We start from the raw sequence: 21218 nt of genomic DNA on the forward strand, positions 1-21218 counted from the left end.
CTGTCGTCTTTGTGCCACTTCCACTGTTGCCATTGAGGTTGACCTTCACTAGTTCCCTCCTTAACTCCTTCTGTTGAAGTGTCGTCCATATCTTCTCCCATGAAGGTAGTTTTTCTCTGCCCAATATGCTTTGGAGGAAAACTTGCCATTCATCTGAGACTCCATTCAGGGCTATCCTCACCATTGCGGTTGGCTGAGGAGTGGAACCCACTGTAGCAAGTTGGTCTCTAGTGTCCTGAAGACGCTGAATATAGAGGTTCACCCCTTCTCCTTTCTGCATCAAAGTTCGTTGCAACTTCTGCTCCAAATACATCTTCCGCTGTTCGGAAGAGCCTTCATACAAAGAAGGCAAGGCTTCCCACATCTCTCGGGCTGTATCCTTGCCTTGCAAGTGTGAGACCACATGATCTTGAACTCCATTGAGAATGAGCCTCTTTGCCTTCCCCTGCTCGGCCTTGTACTTCTTTTGATCGTTGTCAGCAAGAACAACTACAACACTTTTGATGTAGGCCTCAAGATCATATTCCTCCAGAACATCTAAGATTCTGGTCTTCCATATTACATAGTTGAAAGCTCCGTTGTTAAAATTGGACAACTAGGTCCAAACTCCATGTTCTGATGCTCAGATTAAGAGGCTAATATTTTTGTTGGATTCCTCTTTCTGAGAGGTGTAAAATCCATATAAAAATAGTCTTAATCCGATGAGCAGAACTTATATTTTGAATTTATTATTCTTAATAAATTATATGTGCAAGGTCAGCCAGTTTTGTAATGTAGGCTCACATGCCCAACAGATGTGTCACACACCCTCATTGATGGATATATATATACAGGAAAAGTTGGAGAGAATTTGAAGACAACACAACTCACATCTTCCTCTCTCATCCTAAAAGTACGAGCTACCTGGAGGGTTGTTGTGACACATGCTGGGCTGGCTGACCAAAGGAGACTTTGCTGGTTGAAGCATCCTGTTGACCGCCGAAACGAACACATACATTTTTCTTGTTTCTGATTTGTCTTCTGTAAGATCTGCTTATATGTTCTATCTGCATTTTGCTTATCTACTTGTATGATTGCTGTGAGAAAAGTGAAATTGCTGTTAGCATAGAACATCCTCAAAACTTTACATGGTATCAGAGCTGAGGTGAAGACAAACTCACTTCAAGTGATCTCCTCTCCACGTCTTGGGTTTTGGAGAAGGAGATTCACACTAGATTACGCCGGCCTAGTATGATGCCCTAAGGGAGAACGCAGTCATGAAGTCATACGCTATGCAATCATACGCTGGAGTTATGTATACGCTGTGCAAGGAGTTATGTATACGCTGGAAACACATATATAACGCAGAGGAGGTTCTGGCAGTCATATGCTGGAGTTATGTATACGCAGGAAATGGATGGTTCTGAGATTTCAGATGGGTTCGAGTTCTTCTCTTTGATGGTTTAGAATTCTAGCTCGCATTCATTACAGGATAAGAGCTCACATGGTCTATATTCTCCTCACTTTGCCTCAAGATTTCTCACGTAGCAACTACAGCCCTATATATAATTCTCTCGCATTGGTACAAAACGCTCAGTCATGCCCTAATTCTCTGCAATGATATTGACACTAATTCTATGTGATGTATTATATTGAATCTCAGTTCAATTCTCTGTAATTAGATGTGAGACTAATCTTGTATTCTAGTATGATTCCTCTGCGTAATGTATTGGTATGGATCTCTGTTCGAATATGGTTTCCTCGGCATATTATAGTCTCAACATAACAGATCTCAGCTCAGTCATATGTGATCCCTTGACGTAGTAGTCCTGACACTGAAATACATGGTTTTGTATCCAATATAGTCACGACTTTGTCTCTAGCTTCACTAATATGTTGTAAGGTATAGCATGTAGCCGCAGTGATAACAAGCACGGAAGAACCGCAGGTAGAGCCGCATGCATAACATGATAGCCGCAGTGATACAGTCAGCCGCAGTAATGAAACCATCGTCGAGATCCCTCACAGCCAATGAAGAATGCATACGCAATCAAAAGCAACGGAGCTATGAAGAGCTACAGTCATATATGAAGCCGCAGTGAGCCGCAGTTATATATGGAAACGTAGTTAACCGCAGTTATATATGGAGCCGCAGTCATCTCCACATGTAGCTGAGGACAAGGGTTTGACTGCACCTCGCTATAAGAACAGTCATCAACTCGGGAGACAGTAGCCTCAGAATATAAGTAGATGAACATATCTCAGTGCTCTCACAATAGTGCATTCGCAATCACAGTGAGGAAAAGGTTTTCAATTATACGGTGGCATACATGTAGCAACCCTAACACAATGGAACAGCAGTGAGACGGTGGCATATGTGTAACAACTCCAACACAATTAACAACAGTGATAGAACTCTCGGCAAACTATTTCTGCAGAATCGTGTTGATGAAATAAGTTTCCATGATGCACAATATTCAGATCTATGATATCCGCAGCAAGGTATTGATTGCACCGTGGTGCAGTCATGGCACTCTCGGCATCCTGTAACGTTCGTTGATCTGGCAACGTGGGATCTGGCAACATAGATCAGGCAGCGTGTATTAAATGATCTCGGCATAAGGACGCAGTCACCATGAATGAATACCCTCGACCTCCACACATCTATGATATACCTGTAGTTGATCTATTATAAAGCAGTTATACTACAGCGTGGGATCCGTGTTAATGCCACGTAACTGTAGGTGACAGCGTGGTAAAATCCAGCGTTGTCTATGAGAAGAAGCAGTCTTGACTACAGATCTCGGTGGTTCTTCTATAGATGTTTAAGTATATTGAATAACAGTATGAAGATAATCCAGTAACGTATCTATTGCAAACAGTGATCTGTATTACAAGAAGTGACAAGGGTAAGGATCTCGGTTGGATGAAAATCTCGAATGAAGGGACCGAGTTATCTCACACAATAGTCCTGAAATGTAGATCTCGGTGAAATCCATATGGCAGTACAAACATCTTGTACAACAGTAACGTGGAGTATTAAATGATGTTCTAATATGCTATCACATGTATGGTTCAGTGCTCTTTCAATGAGAATATTTCGGTGCTACTAAAACAAGGGTTTTTAGTGCAAACACTGTGATGAAGTCTCACCACAGTGCCACAGTCCCGGTGAAATCTCAGTAAAGGATTTCGGTGCTATCTAAGGGACAAGGTCTTGTTACTATCTCAAGAAAAAGTCTCGGTGCTACCACAAAGGACAGTGACTTCAATTCGGTGTTGTGATTTCAGTTTCGGTGTTATTGCAGAAGTAGAGGTTCAGTGTCATTGTAGAGATAAACTCAGTGACCACAAGATTCGGTACTATTAGAGTGACCTCAGTTTGGTGCCATCACATGACCACTATGATAGGACGTTCTACTTCTACAACCTTAGTGATGCATGAGATCAAGAGCAGCATGATGATGCATGATGCATATGCAGTGGTGTAGCTTGAGAACTTGATGTAGGATGATGATAGGTGAAGGAGTCACCTTGGAGGATCAGTTGAAGCAGAATGTCTTCAACTGATCTCATCGTTATAGGAGATGATCTATGCTCAGATCTAGACAAGTCAAAGTGTTGACTTCTGTTGTAAATGGACACCCTCGAAGATGCTGAGGGTCATGCTGCCCCAAGGGGAACATTCCGAGAAAGCAAGAAGCCGTGTAGATACCAAGGGTATCTAGCTGCCATGAGTACTATTATACAATCTGAACCTGGATCTTTTGAGGAAGCCATCAAGCATCAAGTCTGGAAGGATGCTATGCATGAAGAATATGAGGCTATTATGAAGAATGATGTCTGAGATGTGGTCCCGAGACCGAAGGAAAAATCTGTTGTCACCGCTAAATGGCTCTACAAGATTAAACATGGATCTGATGGGAGTGTTGAAAAGTTTAAGGCAAGATTTGTTGCCCGTGGATTCTCTCAAAAGGAAGGAATTGACTATGACGATATATTTGCACCTGTGGCGCGATATACCACCATCCGATCCATCATAGCCCTTGCTGCTACGCAAGGATGGAGTCTTCATCAGATGGATGTCAAGACCGCTTTTCTGCATGGTGCAATAAAAGAAGAGGTGTATGTAGAACAACCTCTGGGATTTGAAGTTCAAGATCGAGACACTTATGTCTGCAGGTTGAAGAAAGCCCTCTATGGGTTAAAGCAAGCACCCAGAGCTTGGTATGAGAGGATGGATAGTTACTTGATGAAGCTGGGCTTCACTCGAAGCAATGCTGATCCAAACCTTTACTTTAAGGTTGAGGAAGGAAAGCCTCTCATTCTAGTGCTGTATGTGGACGACCTCTTCCTGACAGGTGATGACCCTCTCATTCATCAATGTAAGAGGGAGCTTGCTGCTGAGTTCGAGATGAAAGACCTAGGACTGATACACTATTTCCTAGGCCTGGAGGTCTAGCAGAGACCTGGAGAGATTTTCCTTTCTCAAGGAAAGTATATTGTGAAGCTTCTAGAAAGATTTGGGATGGTGGACTGTAAGTCCGTGTCGACACCAATGGAACTCAACTTTAAGAAGTTGAGTGGCAGCGCTGCAGGGCCTATCTTGGCAAATCCTACTGAGTATCGTCAACTCATAGGAGCTTTAATGTTCTTAGTGAACACCCGTCCGGACATATGTTTTGCTGTGAATACTTTGAGTCAACAGATGGTTGAGCCTCATCATTTTCACTGGGTTGGTGCCAAGAATCTTTTGAGATATCTTCGGGGCACGATAAACCATGGGCTGAAATACACTGCCTGGAGTGTGATACTCCGGGGATATACTGATGCCGATTGGGCTGGCAGTGTGGTGGATCGTAAGAGCACATTTGGATGCTGTTTCAATCTTGGTTCTGCTTCGATCTCATGGATGAGCAGGAAGCAGAAGTCGGTGGCTTTGAGCACCACGGAGGCCGAATACATTGCTGCTAGTATGGCTTGTTGTGAAGCAGTTTGGTTGAGGAAGCTCTTTAGTGAGCTGTTCCAACATGTGCTAGATACCACTGTAATACTCTGTGATAATCAGAGTGGGATTCGTATGACTGAGAATCCTGTGTTCCACGACCGATCCAAGCATATTGATATCAGGTACCACTTTATCCGGGATATGGTACAGCAAGGCGCCGTAAGGCTCGATCATATAGGAACTGATGAGCAGGTCGCAGATATTCTCACTAAGCCCCTGGGGAAGGTCAAGTTCCTAACCTTCCGTGAGAGTCTTGGTGTCGTGGAAAGACCCTATGATGTGGGTCTTGTTGGACGATGAGCTCTGGGAGCTCTGGGGGGCTTTGGGGATAGCTTCTCGGAGCTATAAGCACTCATAATGCTTCTGCCCCACCCTTGTGATTATTGAGCTGGTTCGCCACTCATTTAATCTGTGCCCCGTATGCATCCTACCCATTGAGTTCAGGGCTCATGGGAAGTACCTCTCATTTGGCCAATGAGGTGTGGAAAAGATAGAGACTATTAGCAAAGACTGATGGACGCATCAGAGATTGCCGTACTCTCTATCTAGGATGGCATGGTCCAACCACTTGATCTGGGATCAAGATTTGTGAGGTCTGGGACCTCTGGACTGATTATGTCAGTCGGGGAATGATGTCTTTGTGACTGACCCACTTCTGTTCTGAAATAAAGAAGCCAGCAAAGCAAGTTTCGGCGGGATGACTCACGATGTTAATTGCACTAATAGATGGAGTTCTCCCTAGTTGAGAGGGAGTGTTAAAATTGGACAACTAGGTCCAAACTCCATGTTCTGATGCTCAGATTAAGAGGCTAATATTTTTGTTGGATTCCTCTTTCTGAGAGGTGTAAAATCCATATAAAATAGTCTTAATCCGATGAGCAGAACTTATATTTTGAATTTATTATTCTTAATAAATTATATGTGCAAGGTCAGCCAGTTTTGTAATGTAGGCTCACATGCCCAACAGATGTGTCACACACCCTCATTGATGGATATATATATACAGGAAAAGTTGGAGAGAATTTGAAGACAACACAACTCACATCTTCCTCTCTCATCCTAAAAGTACGAGCTACCTGGAGGGTTGTTGTGATACATGCTGGGCTGGCTGACCAAAGGAGACTTTGTTGGTTGAAGCATCCTGTTGACCGCCGAAACGAACACATACATTTTTCTTGTTTCTGATTTGTCTTCTGTAAGATCTGCTTATATGTTCTATCTGCATTTTGCTTATCTACTTGTATGATTGCTGTGAGAAAAGTGAAATTGCTCTTAGCATAGAACATCCTCAAAACTTTACATCCGTCCAACCTGTCCTGATCTCTGAGCCCATGTGATGCCATCTCACCTAACTGTCGAACTAACTCCTCTAGTCACTGCTCATTTGCTCAACAAGTGAGAAATTCAAACTTTCTGGCAGAAAGATCTTTGAGGAGAAAATTCCCCTTCTATGTGTCTTCGTTCTTTTCCAGCGGATTTCTGCCTCGGCAGAAACTGCACCCTTCAAGCACTGCGTCGAGGCACTGTGTCACTCCCTCTGCCTCTGCAAACTCACGAACTGGAAATCGTACCTCTCTGTCGTCTCACTCAGAGAGAGATTTCCTCGAATCTCTGCTTTCCCTACAAGGATTGCGCAATCCCTTCAAGGGGATTCAAATTGCTGCCAAGTGCAGCTTTCGGCCTCACTGCTTAGCACTAGATCTTCTCTTTCTGTTTCAAAATCAATGCTCTCATACCATGTGAAATTTCCTACCACTGAAGGAACCCCTATTGCAGCCAATCTAAATCTACTTCACCTACTTGATTTTAATATACATTAACCAAGTTATTTTTCTAAATATTGAAGCAAATTACTTCTGCAACCTACATTAATTAATTATTTGATCTCATGAAACAAAAAACAGAGCAAAGAACAAGATACATAGGACACACTTATTTTTGGACACAATAGTCCCCGGAAAAACCCAATGTAGGAAAACCAGTGCACAGTTTTGAGGGTTTATTATTATGCAGTAGAATTATCTTAATACAACTCTAGGATGCTCATCTAGCTATCGTTTACAGAGAAAATACTGATGGAAAATCTGAGTGAGTTATACCCTAAGTTGCAGGAAATGTTGGAGAAGGGTCCATTTCCACCAGAAACGAAACGGAAACGAGGAAACTCATACCGTACGACCTAGGAACGCATTTTTGGCCGTACTGGCCTGTTCCTCGAGGAGGAAACATGGCCAGTACGGCTGGAATCGTGTTTCTAGGCTGTACGACAGAGTTTCCTCTTCTAATTTGAATTTTTCTTGTATTTTTGTTTTTATTTTTTCGCTTCTAATTTTTTATTGGGCAACTAAAATATCTTCTGGATGCCTCTCAAGTTACAAAAAGGAGGATTTTTTGAGTGGGGCAGCCTAATGTTCAAGCCTATGGCCCTAGTGTTGATATGCAGTTCATGGTAATGTTAAATTCTTAAAGTAAAAGTGACATTCTCCTTTATTTTTCATTTTCATCCTTTTACTTAAACTTTTCACATTACCATGAAATGATTCAGGATGTTTGAGATTGGTTTTGCCCTGATTGGATTTCATATGAAGAAAGTAGAATTTTAGATCTCACTCAAAATCCAGCAAACTTATCTGTTTTTTAGGATTTCAGGATTGGGGGGATTGCAATGTTTCCATTGGATTTTGTAATGTACTAGGGTATGGAACTTGTATTTAATCAAGAGAACCAAGCCTTCTATGCAGGGGAGACTCCCAATAATCAAGAGCACGTAGGATACTAGGGTATAGAACTTGTATTTAATTAAGAGCACTAAGGTCATTTGACTATGTAGGAGGAGACTCCCAATCAAGCACGAGACAAGAAATTCGAAATTTCTCGTGGCTGATTTTGGATATTGCTATTTTCATTATGTGATCATTCATGAGTAAATGTGATGTAAATTTATAGTTTATGCATTGACAATTCACAATTTAATCATAATGTAATAAATTAGAATGTATCATATATGCTTTATGATTGCACATATTTCTTAAATGTCCTAATATATATATATATATATATACATACATACATATATTGCGTTTCCCCGTTTCCAAAATTTGGGGTGGTCACATTTCGTACTCGTGCCCATTTCGGAAACTCGTATCCGTTTCCCCGTTTTGTGCAACTTAGGTTTTAGCTCACTTCACCCAGCAGAATTCTGGTTGATCCGACACAAGACTGGCTAACCCCGGCTATTTCTGCACTAGCTCTGTGTCAGCGTTGCGTCACCTTCTTTGCCCTCTGCGTCAACTCTCGTGGTAGTTCCTTCAGTTCACGACAGTTTTGGCAGTTTCGACATTTCTGGATTTTGTGTGATAGGCAACTTTTCTGCGTCAGCTCTCCCGGCTACTATGCTGCCTCTCTGCGAGCTCTCTTCGCCTCTCTATTATGTATTTTCTGAAAAGTCCTCCTGGATTCTCTCTACCTGTTAGCTACAAGATCTCCCCAATCGTTTTTCCTCCTGAGAATTTCTCACCTCAGAAAATTGGTTTCCTCAATCTCTTTGTGTGTGTTTCCAGATGAACCCAATCCTCCATTTTATACTTTTCCTATTGAGTCTTCAACGGCCGAGATTAAGTCTAATTAACGGCTAAGATTAAAATATGACTTGATTCGCCTTCTAGATCATTCTCACCCATATTTTGATTAATACCCATTAATATTTTAATTTCCCTAAGTTTAGACTTAGGAACTCCATTAAAAATATTAATTATTTTAGTAAAATACAATCCAGGTGGAATTTCACCAAACGGTTTATGGGTTCTTTAGAACTCATGTGTCTTAGCCTCTCCACCAATTTTCAAGGCTAGAGCATTTCCGATGCTACCAAAAACTAACATTCCTTTGTTGTGGCCGCCTCCATGTACATCCACACGTGGAGGGCATTTGCCTTTTGGTACAAGTCATGGGACTGTGCGGGAGGAGACTCCTAGAAGACCACCACGACTTGCTCAGAAATTAGACATTATTCGTGGTGGAAAGAGGAAGATGTAGATGATAGATTTACTTGTCTTTTCTAGTTTCTAGTAGTTTTTATAACTGTTGACTCTTTCATATTTATTATGATATTTTTTGTAAACAATATATGACAATTTAAGTTTGAAGTTTGAATTTGGCAATTATAACTCATTGGTAATGAATTATGAATATGATGCTTCGTGAAAGTTGAATTTTTTTTCATTTCATTTCATTTTATAACATTTCATTTCATGTTAGATATTATTTGTTGTAATGGTTACACTTAGCTTACAAGTACAACTTTGGTGATCAATGATGATAAATGTTATATATTGAATTTTGAAAGCTTGAAACTTTAAGATTGATGAATCATGATTCATGAGACTCAATATGTTGTATGTTACTAACTTGTGGACGTGGTTGATGAAGATTATAACTTCTAGATGATTGTTGTTATATGGTTCAATCTATGTTTTTTATGTTTTTTATATCTAATTCATCATTCTACATGTTTTTGTTGACATATATGCATCAAAATATAAAAAATAAAAAATATATATTATATAAAAAACGCTCCCGGATTTGCTCCCAAACTGAGAGCTTCTGAAAATGCTCCCAAGTAACATTGCCTTAGAGGACGAAGCATATGATTGGTTCCTCTAGTTGATGAAAATGTGTGATGTTCGTTCTTTTCACTAGCAAGGGTTCACTACAGCACTACTAAAAAGATCTCATGACAAGGACAATGGCGATCTATATAACAAATTTATACATCTCAAACAAACAGGCTCTGTAAGTAATTATTATTGGATGGTGTTGTCATCGATGTCAACCTTGGGGTTAGATGTTGACTAAACATTTGTCATTGATGTCAAATTGTTAATGAACACTCATATATTTATCTAGATTACATCAAGTTGGAAGCTCCACTGTTGGATGGTTGGAAACCCTAGTTCTAGGGTTTGGGTGCCTTGGACGAAGGACATACCCTAAACTTGTCAGAGGTTTTTGAAGTAACAAATCATTGAGTTTATCTTGGAGATCCTTGTCAAGGTGTTTTTATTGAAATTTGTAGTAGCTATGGTCGACATTTTTCATCAATACATGGAGAAGAATTTGATTATTTGTCACCACAAGAGGACATTGAGTTTGATAATGACCCTAAGCGATAGAATAGTGAAACCCTAGCTTATAACCTTGAAACCCTTACCAGAATTGTTAACTCAATTCTGGTAAATGTTTCAAGGTTATAAGCTAGGGTTTCACTATTCTATCGCTTAGACCTATTTATGCTATAGTGACATCTACTTGTTGATGCTTGTGGGATAGTAGTTGTACTTAATAATGATGAATTGATATTATTTGTATAATGCTTATATATTTGTCCATTTGATTATCTTGATGTCCTTGTGCTAGAAAGCTAACATATGTAGGTGCTTCATAGCTATATCTGAGCAGCCACAAGACATATGCCAATATGTGTCCTTGGGCAGATTTTGAGACAGTTACAAGAAGGTCATAGAGCTGACCTAAGACATCTAGGACTGAGCCATCATCAGACATCAGTGCCAGCTACATATAAACCGGTACTTGCAGCAACATATTGATTGATACATCCTTCGGCACTGGTGCAACAACATTGGTTTGGGCAACTACTCCATGAGTCTTTTAACACATATTCATTTGTGAGCATTTTAGTGTTTCAACGTAGGGTTGTGGTACCAGTTGAGCAAAAGCATAAGTATTTGTACAATAGTTAGATTGAGCAAGGTTAAGCAGTGAGGCTACCAGGGTTTAACATTGATATACATATTGAGCAGAAGCAATAGTGATTATATTTTAGTTTGTTTGTATTAATTCAGAGCACAGGTGGATCCAATATGAAAATTGTGAAACGTGGTCTGCCTATGTGCGTTGAAGGTTTGGGCCTTGAGGGAAAGTGGCAGTTTGTTGATTAGGGTGGCACGATGGTGCAAGGCAAGAGAGTGGAGTCTTCTTTAGCTCGTAGCCTGAGAAAACTTCAAGGTGGCAGGGTGGTGCTAGGGCAGGTCAGTGCCTGCACAGGGTATCGGTGTTGTTATCACTCCTTCGGATCTCCAAGGCTGAGAAAGAGTCCAGCTGAGGTAACCATAGACCAATCTTTTGACTTGGTAGCTAGCCCTACTAGGCCGAAGAGGGCTCTCTCCAAAGAATCATAGACAAGAGGGTTGGATGTTTTAGGGTTTTAGGCTAGATATAAAGTGCAGAGGTTGTTTTGATTTGATTTGGTGGGGTTATGGTTGGATGAAGGTATTAGGTCAAAGAGGCTCGGTCAGGGCTAATCAATTATGGTACAGACATTCAAAGGGGCAAGGTAGGCATGAGGCTTAACACTTAAAAGGTGGTTTAGTGAGATAATTTAAGATTGATGAGGAGTTAAGAAGAGCATATGAGATGAATTCTTCCTAAACTGAAGAAAAATGGACAAATTATGATAACTTTCCCAAAACAGAGCATGAGCAAACATGTATTTTGCCTATCAACTTGAAAATTACCATATAACAGACATGAAATGGTTTATGAGCATACAAAACATTCATACAAATGATCACAAAGAAGAAACAATGCTAAACATCCATACCACATGTATCCCAAAGAAATAGCTGCAACTCATCTATTAATACTGGCCAAAATCTGATACAATAGTGTCTCTGATCACTAGTACAACATCCAACTGAGTCCAACCTTTGAAAAGATTGAAAAATACAAGATATAGGCCTCAAAACAAACTCCTCCCAACCTCAGGGGTCGAATCCATGAGAGGAGGAGTAGTTCCACCAAAATCTGAACTGATAGCTAGAGTGTAGGGTGGTCAAAGTGACTCATCCCTAATTACAATGAAACTGATTCATTACACCTCATAGAGTCTATTTACCTAATGTATTTACCCTAGGTAATAGTAAAAAGACCATAATTACATTTACATCATGAATTACATCAGTAAAAACTTGATTTCCCAAGATGAAAATCAAATATGGAGAAAAACAGTGAAAAATCAGGCAATTGGTCAAACACGCCCTCTTTGTGTCAAACACGCCCTCTCTGTGTCAAACGCGCCCTCCATCTTGCAGGCTGATTTTGACTGCCTTCCCGGTGTCCAAATTGAGCCTAGGATAGCTCATTGGAAAGCTTGTCCTGTCTAGTTTCCAAATCTACCTTTAGTTTCCAAAATGGACTTGATTTGACCCTCCAAAAGTTGATTCTCCCAAGACTGGTCAAACACACAATGCCAAGGTGAAAAAGGAGGCAGAACATTGATTTTTAGGTGTTTTTTCACCTTTTCACCTGCCAGTTGTGCAAACCAAGGCTTGCAAAGTTGTTTTCCTACATGTATTCCCTGCTTTGAATCCAATGGTGGTCTTCTTTTGTCCAAAAAGTGCCCAAACAAAAGCGCAACACCAAGGACGTTGTGCCCTTGGCATTCTAGCTGTCAAAAAATTGTGTATGATTACTTGAAAAGCACAAAAACTTCAAAATTACCCCAAAACTTCTCAAAATTGGTGAAATGATTGCTGATCATGTGGTTTGTGCATGGAGTGAGGCTTCAGCAAGGATGTCAAGTCTTCCTTCCTCTTCTTGCTTTTTTAGGGCTTCAATCTTTGCATTAGCTCTTCTAAGCTTTGCCCTTGCAATTTTGTTCCTCATGGCATAATGTTTTGCCATCTTTCTCTGAATGTCATTTTCTTTATTGGCCTTGTCTAGGAGCTTCTCCAAATGCTGGTTTACCTTGTCAAGCCAATGCTCCCGGTTCTCATTAATCATGATGGCAAACTGTTCATTCCATGTGAGTTGATTTGCAAGCTCAGCCTCCCTTTGTCTCTCTAGTTCTAGAGCTCTTTTCAACCCTCTAGTCCTAGGTCTGCTTTTTGTTTCTTGTTCAGGTTCACCATACCTGTCATAGGCTTCATCAAGCAATGCCTTGGCTTTCATTTCTTCTCTTTTTGCCTTGATGAGATGAATCTCCATGGTATCATGCTTGGCTTGAAGCTGTTGGTTTTCTTGCTCATAATATGAAATAATAAATTTAGACCTCTCTAAGTTGGTCTGGAGCTCCCTGATGTATGCATCTTTTTCCTTGATGACTATGCTAATGTCCTCATTGTCATTATGCTCATCTAGGTCAACAAGGTCAAAATCCTGTTCTGTCTCATGGAGGTCCTCCTCCTCATGCTGGATCTCTGCCTCTGTCATTTTTTCTTTGCCTGTGTGTACCTACTTTGTTGGTGAAGAAGGCAGGGCCCCTCCCACAATCTGTGGGGCAAACACCTGCCTATGACCTCTTTGATAAGTGTGTGCCAATATGCCCAAATTTGCCCTCTTAGGCTTGATGACCTCAACCTGCTTTGTCTGCTCCGGCCCACCAATCTCATCTTTGCTAGGTGACTCAATGTGCTCATGAAATGGTGATGGTGAAGGAGACTGATATGAAGATGATGCATGATTTGTGGTTGAGATGGAGGAATGGATGTGGAAGGATGAGATGATGAAGGCACATCTTGAACATGCTGAATAGATGGATAAGTGAATATGCCATTGGCTATGAAGGTACTCCATGCAATGTTCAATTGTTTGAGGTGATGGAGGACAATGATTTTGATGAGGGAGTGGTGGAAAATAATCCTCATTTGATGCTCATATTCTCTTTTTTGGACAATATATGCCATCTTGTCAATGCTCCGGAAGAGATAATAAGGTATGTTGAGCATCTTGACCCTTGTGAAGTGCATGAGTAGCCGGATATGATAGGTATAAAGTCTAGAGAACCTTCCTTCACAAGTAAAGTATCTCATGATGATTTTCATCATGGGAACATATCTATCCAGGAGGTAAGAGAAAGGAAAAAGCCTCTTTCTATCATTCTTGTATCTAGGTTTGATATATGGCTCATAGTAATGCTCCTCCAAGTCTGTTTGCTTAAACCATTTTTCCCCAACATCTGGGATTCCAGTAGCAGCTGATATGATGGCAGTGGACACAGTGAAAGTGACACCAGCAAGGGTTACCTGGTTGTCATGGAGATTGGAGATGAATAGTCTACTCAACATAGGATGATGTTGGACCTTTTGTACTTTCTCACAGAATTCAAAACATCCTAGATGTTTAAAAGATGTCACAGTCATGGGAGATGCCATGAGTTCATTGGTATTTCTTGGCTCAAATCTAAGGATTCTCCCTCCTTTGTTTGACTTCCTCCCCTTCCTTTCCTCCTCACTGGAACTTCTGTTTTCTTCTTCTGACATGGTGTCTTGATTTTAAAACCCTAGGGAGATGAAATGATAGTGGAATGTAGGTATAGGGAGTTAGGAACGGTGTGAGGAAATTCAAGGAGATGAGGGAAGGGGTTTATGGTTTAAGGGAAGTGACAGGGAGTGGGAATGTAAAGGGATTTGGGATAGGGAATTTTATTACAGGTTAGGGGTTTTGGGAGCCTAGGTAAATAGAACACCTAGGTCTTAGGGTTTTGGGAATAAAGGCTTTGGGAGATAGTGAAATGATATGAGGGTTGGGAAAGGGTTTAATAGGGATATGGGAAGGGAATAGAAGTATTAGGGTGTGAAATTGGAGGTGTGGGAATGAAACTAGGGTTTGCAGGTTTGAAAACTCTAAATTTCACTCAAGAGACTTAACACCATGAATTTATGAGTTGTGAAATGCAAGGAGGGTATATTTTAGTGCTACTTACTTGTTGGAGGAAGAAAACAACCAAACTGAAGCTTCAGAGGCAATGGCACTTTGTTTTAGAGGCTAGAGAGCAAATATGGTCAAATGCGCGACGCACAACTGAAATGCACCCTTCACTACACAAACGCGCAGCGTATCACTGAAATGCGCTCTCCACTGGTCAAACGTGCAGTGTAATACACAAACGCGCCCTCCAGACCACAAACGCACAACGAAAACTCTCTTTTTCTAATTTCACCTGTCAAACTCGAAAATTTCTCGTTTGTTAAGGTTGCTCTACCATGACAAAAGCAAATGAGGTGTAAATGGACGTCTTGAGGGTTTTAAATACCTGATGAATTTGATTTTGTTGATTTAAAACCCATTTGCTAATGTTTGAAATGGCTTTTGAAACATTGCACTGATACCCTTTTAACTTGTGCTTTTGCTTTGCAGTTTGATCAATCGCTGGAGTAGAGAATTTTTGTTTTGACATTTAATGTCCAGTTGGCATGTGCAACTAAGTTGGCGGCTTGGGAAAAGTTACTTATTACATATAATGACATAAAATTACATAAATATAAAAAATAGAATTACATCTCTGTTTTTGGAATCAATGTTACCAGACTCGGAATCGGAAATAAATCGGCGAGGCAAAAGAGCGAAGAGTTTTAATCGGATCGGGAAAAAATCGGGAAAAAATCGGCAAATTCATTAAATAAAAATATACACATATATTGAATTAAAAAAACCGTTTTTCATTAATATTGGGTAAAGGTATGTCCAAACAATGCATAATATCAATAGATGTCATGAGTCCACACATGATCCAAAGCACTGAGTCTTGAGTCCTTAGAAGCATATGCTTCTAAAAGTTTACAAAAAAGTAAAAAACTGCATACTAATCAGAAAAAAATCAGCAACTAAGAGTCTAAGACTCTTAAGAGTGAGAACTAGAAGCAATTCCTCCCGCTCCTTCGCTTGCTTGACTCTCAAAGTTCTCCAAGTCATGAAGGCTGAAAAGAGGAGGCTCATCTAATTGAACCCATTCTGCCGCATTTGTAGCTTGCAAATCTAACTCTTCAAGGTCAATTGGTGAATGATCAATACCTGTCATTATCATGAGACATTGAAATGTGAATTAAAATTTCACTTTGAAGTTTGAACTTTAAACTTTTAAAGTACGAACTAGATTATGAAACCTTCAAATTCAAGCTCTCGAATCTCACCTTGTATTTGTTTGTTGCGAAGTCGTAGATTGTAATGGACAAATACAAGGTCATTCAAGCGCTTTTGTGTCAATCGGTTGCGCTTCTTAGAATGTATTTTCTCAAACATGCTCCAGTTGCGTTCACAACCTGAAGCACTGCATGCTTGGTTTAAGATTCGAATGGCAAATCTCTTCAAATCTGGCGTATCACTACCAAAGTTTTGCCACCAAAGACCTAGCAAGTGGTAAGGGTTTGTGAGTAGAAGACTAGAAGTACCAAATTAGTAAATAGTAAAAACTTAAAAAGAAAATAAAATTTAATAAAACATTTAACATACAAAGTAAAGTTTAAACAAATTTAATGAATTGATGAAGCCTTCAAGCTGGGTACCTGGCAACATCTTTGACCTTTGTCTTATAGCACTGGTATAGGCAAACAATTTAGATGGTGTCCTATAATCTTGTAGTTGGGAAAAGACACGACTTTGTTGTTCTGGATCAGGGAAGCACCTTTCCAAGCATGTCATAAGTCCTCTGCCAACCTCCCCATCCTTATTAAATTTGCTCTTATCATAAAAATATTGTGGGTTTAAGAAGTACCCAGCAGCATGTAAGGGGGAATGCAATTGCCTATCCCAACGTGCATCTATAATGTCCCAAAGAGGCATATACTTTGTCTCATCATCCCCATATCTTCTTTTGATGGCCTCCTTTGCGAGATCCATCGCCTCATAAATGTAACCCATAGTGGGTTTGTCACCATCAACCATCCTGAAAGTTCAAGCATTCAAAATTTCAAATTTAAAGAAATATGAAACATTGTAAATAAAAAGAAGCTTGAAATGAAATTTAAAAAATGAAAAAGTTAAAAGACTAAAAGTACCTGAGAACTCTAACAAGGGACTCCGTCACAGCAATAATCTCTTCAGCATCTTTCCAGAAGCCATCATTAAACACAAGTGCAGCAATTTCGATGCCTTCAGGGGTCTTGGAATGTTTAGATCCCATCCACTCAGGTCCCAAGAACATCCTCTTCAGATTTATCTTTTGCTCAACCACAGATTGCAAAGATATGAAATTTGTTGCAAATCTAGTCACTGCAGGTTGAACAATTTCTTTACCTTCAGTGTATATTCTCATAGTGTGTAGGACAATAGTGTGGTTGTATAGGTATTTGGTTATGGATTTTGCCTTCTCCACAACCTCATGTATCCAATGAAGCTTACCAATGTCCTCAAGCATTAAATCTATGCAATGGGCAGCACAAGAGGTCCAAAAAATAGTGGGGTGCCTCATCTCAAAAAGTCTACCAGCAGCCATATAATTCGCTGCATTATCGGTGACAATTTGTACAACATTTTCTTCTCCCACTTCTTGAACAACTTCCTCCATCATTTCACAGATAAGTTGGGCACTCTTAACCTTATCTGAAGCATCCACTGACTTGAGAAACATTGTGCCTGCGGGACAAGATACAAGGAAATTTATTAAAGTTCTATTCCTCTGATCTGTCCATCCATCACTCATGATGGTGCACCCTGTTTCTACCCATGATGAACGAAACTCAGCTAGCAGAAGCATGACATCTTCAACACTCTCTAACAACATATCTGTCCTAAGGCTCTCTGATGTAGGGGCTTTGAACCCTGGACCTGCATTAGCAATTGCATCAATCATAGCTTGCCAATAAGGACTTCTGGCACAGTGGAAAGGTATGTCAGAATAGAACCAAAAGTTAGCAATGGCCTTCCTTGCCTGAATATGGATATTTTTTTTCCAACCAGTGCCATCCAAGGTAGGTTGGGAACCGGGTTTTGTGTGGGGAGCAAAAAAGGTGTTTATGTTTCCACCTCCAGTGTTCAAGGAAGGAGTTGAAGGACTGGCATGGCTTGGAGGCATGTGTGGAAAACTTGGGAACGGCATTGAGGATTCAACAGATTGAGGTGACATGGGGCTAGTGACAGAAAAAGTATCAACTCCAACATTTCCTATTTCAGCAGTTTGCTTTGCTTTCTTGGCATTATGCTGCTCTAACATTTCAAGGGCCAAGGCTGCTTGGTGTTGGACATTCTCGTCAACCTTGGTGCAAATACCTATATCATGGCCAGGTATTTTTGCAAGGTGGAACTTGAATCTATAAATGCCTCCACTGCATTCCTTTTTGCAAAATTTACAAAGGAGCAAGGCTTTTCCAGGAATCTTGTCACAATAAGCCCAAGCAAAGTCCTTCTCTCTCGGCATTGTTGTTGCTTTGAACTTGTGTTTAATTTGTGGTTTCTGTTAAGATGAGTCCTGTGAAAGACAAGAAAAAATCAAATTTAAAAATCATCCAAAAATTTAAAATATGCTAGAAATTTAAAAAAGTAAATGAAGAGTCAAGACAGATGGACAAAACACTCATATCTGTAGCTGCTTCAAGCTCAGACTTGGTGGCAGGTGCTACTTGGAAGTTGGAACAGTCACCTAGGAACAGAATTGTGGCTCAGATTTGTTGGAGGGCTCAGTCCTTGAGGCACAGTTACTAACTTACTGTTACAGTGTTATGAAATTATGAATACAGTGCAGACCAACATTGTGAATTTCATTTTCTCGTTTAATAACCAACAATGAATCACTGAATAACTGAGGCTGCTTGAATCATTTTATGCATATCAACTTCAAGTTTTAATAGGGTCCCTAAAACCATCATCTCTGCAAGTGCAAGGTTATTGGTACCCCTTCTCCAGCCAGCTTTAAAAGTTTAAAGTTTAAATTTAAAGTAATTAGTATCTGAAAAAAATAATACTGGCCTAGGGGGATCTTGATTCCATGCATCTACTATCTAGTGCTGGCATGTAAGGGGGCTATCTTTGAGCAGCAGGAAGTTCTCTGCATAAAAGGTTGGATCCAAAACCTTGAAGGGGGCGATCCTAGTGACCTGGATATAATATATATTCCGTGTAAATATTCTGAAAAATGTAACAGTCATATAACGTATATCAAATGCGATATGGAATCTGGCAATCTGAAAAATGAAGTCATAATAATATAACGTATATCAAATCTGAAAAATGAAGTGATATAACCGTAATGCGAACAGCAAAATACTCTGTATGGACAACTGCAAATGGTAAAATAAGATTAAAAGAACTAGAAATACCCAGGTTTGGGATCCACCCCACTCCATTCCAAATGCTATTATCTTTGATTTATACTAACTAGCAAAAGTCCTAAAGAAGGGTGACTGGTCTAATATGCATGCCCATCCCTCCATATGAAGATGGTGATCACAATGATGAGAATCAAAAACAATATCGATGGTAGAAATTTTAAGACAACAGTATGAACTCGAGACTGTTGACAACATGCCTCCAATTATCAAATTAAAAAATCTATCGACAAAGATTTTCCAAGAGTTGTCAACACTGTAACGTATATCAAATGTACATACTACAGTCGACTGTCGAATAGATGCAAGCTATCGGTGAAGGCTGAAGCAATGTACAGTCGAACTGTCGAAGAGAAAAACTGTGACGGTGACCTGAGTTTCAATTTCACTCGACAGGGACTGTGCTTCCAATGCGGGCCGCGGCTTCGTCGTTCGAAACTTCGAATGCGCTTAGACAGGCTTCGTCGTTCGACAGGGATATGCTTCGAAGGCTTCGTCGTTCGAATGCTGCAATGACAAATGTTATAAACGCGGCACCGTTAAACTGTTAAACAATTCACCGATGCGGGAACGCAAACGCGGCAAACCGGAACAGGCGAAAACCCTTATGAATTTGGCGGGACTCGTAAAAATCGGAAGAAATCGGACGAAATCGCATAAATCGCGAGTCGAACTCGCGTTGACCACGAGTTAAACTCGGTCAACGCGAGTTGACACGCCCAGATTCGAAACGGATCTTTCTGCCGCCGATCCGACTTGCACTCGCGATTATTCCGATTTTTTCCCGATTCCTGTTACACTGTTTGGAATAAATTACAATTTGGGATGAAACTCATACTTGAAATCAAAATTACAACTTTGGCAAGCATCTTCACATGTTTGCAAAATCCTCTTTAAATGAAAAAGGGATATTATTTTGTTCCCTCTCATACTTTGTTGGCCTTATGCAGTGAAATGGTGTTTTATTGGACCTTGAAAGAATGGAACCTAGAGACCCAATGAAAACTTTGAGCGAGTAGACTTTATGGTGACTTGACTGACATAAAGACATGATTAAATGAGCTTTCATGATTGAAGTATGCTCAATAAGACATGAAGGCGGGCCAACAAGTATAGATTTTTGAGGGAGAGAGGTTTTTTTACTAGGGTTACCATCAGTGAGTAAATTTTTGAATGAGGACCTAGGTGGAATGACAAAAATTTCAGAATGGGACCCTAATATGATATAAAAGAGGAGTTGTGATCATTGATGGTAGTATGCAAATACTGACTCCAACATCAGCCTTATTTGGGGATGGCAGCTCCTTGGAGGTGCCAAGAACACCGTAGACCAAGTGCTTAACCATGTGGCCCAATATGATCAAAACTCACACTGAAATGCATGAATGAATTCTGACAACTCAAATAACACAAACTGACTCAAAATTGTCTTGAAATTGACTAAAAAAATGACTCAAAACTGACTTACTTCATTGATGACTGAACATTGAAAATGGCATAAAATCAGTGAAGCTCCATGGCCTTCACTTCGAGCTCCGAACTCTAGTGATTCTCTACTTCACACTTGTAGAAAGTTAAACTGTTATGTACAATGAAACCAGGACATTTCCGAGAAGCATATTTCAGAAAAGATAGTGCTTAAGGAGCCTACCATTGACTGGTCCTCCTAAGCATGGTTCTCCATTCATCTCATCCAACAAGAAAGCATTTTGCCCTCGAAAAGTTGAAATCTGATAAGGGCCTTTCCACAGATTTTCAAATTTACCATGCTTACCCTTGTCTTCGTTTCTAGCATCCCAATGAAGCACCACATCTCCAATTTTGAAATCATCCTCCTTTGTTTTCTGGTCATAGATTTTCTTTATCCTATCATGGAGCTTAGAGGTGTTTTGAAATACCTCATCCCGTGTCTGCTGTAGGTGAATCATTTGATTGATCCGACGTTGTATATCATTCTCTTCACTTCTTGCTTCTTGTAACAATTTCATGACTGGGACTGCTAATGATGAAGGAAAAACAATATCTACTCCATACACAATTTGAAAAGGAGAAAGTCCAAGAGATTTCTTACTACTCACCCAATCTGCCCATAATGCATTGATCAACTTTTTGTGCCAATTCTTTTTGTTGGCCTCCAAAATTTTCTTGATGATGTTGATTAAGGATTTATTAGA

General features: G+C 40.1%; 2 protein-coding genes across 5 annotated transcripts in view; one reads left to right on the plus strand and one right to left on the minus strand.

Moving 5' to 3' along the window:
• LOC149197491 (uncharacterized) overlaps positions 1-21218 on the plus strand; it is a 400746-nt gene that overhangs the window by 325997 nt on the left and 53531 nt on the right. The window lies entirely within an intron of this gene.
• On the minus strand, positions 15513-16650 carry LOC149197495 (uncharacterized). The gene is made up of 3 exons (XM_089403925.1): positions 16288-16650; positions 15916-16131; positions 15513-15796 (listed from the first exon to the last, which is right to left on the minus strand). The coding sequence occupies exons 1-3, from the start codon at positions 16640-16642 to the stop codon at positions 15627-15629; spliced, it is 741 nt and encodes a 246-aa protein (XP_089260051.1). The 5' UTR covers positions 16643-16650; the 3' UTR covers positions 15513-15626.

Source organism: Pinus tabuliformis, chromosome 2_2, assembly GCF_031772625.1.
Source record: "Pinus tabuliformis cultivar Carrire ecotype Pingquan chromosome 2_2, CPIR1, whole genome shotgun sequence".
NCBI lineage: Eukaryota > Viridiplantae > Streptophyta > Pinopsida > Pinales > Pinaceae > Pinus > Pinus tabuliformis.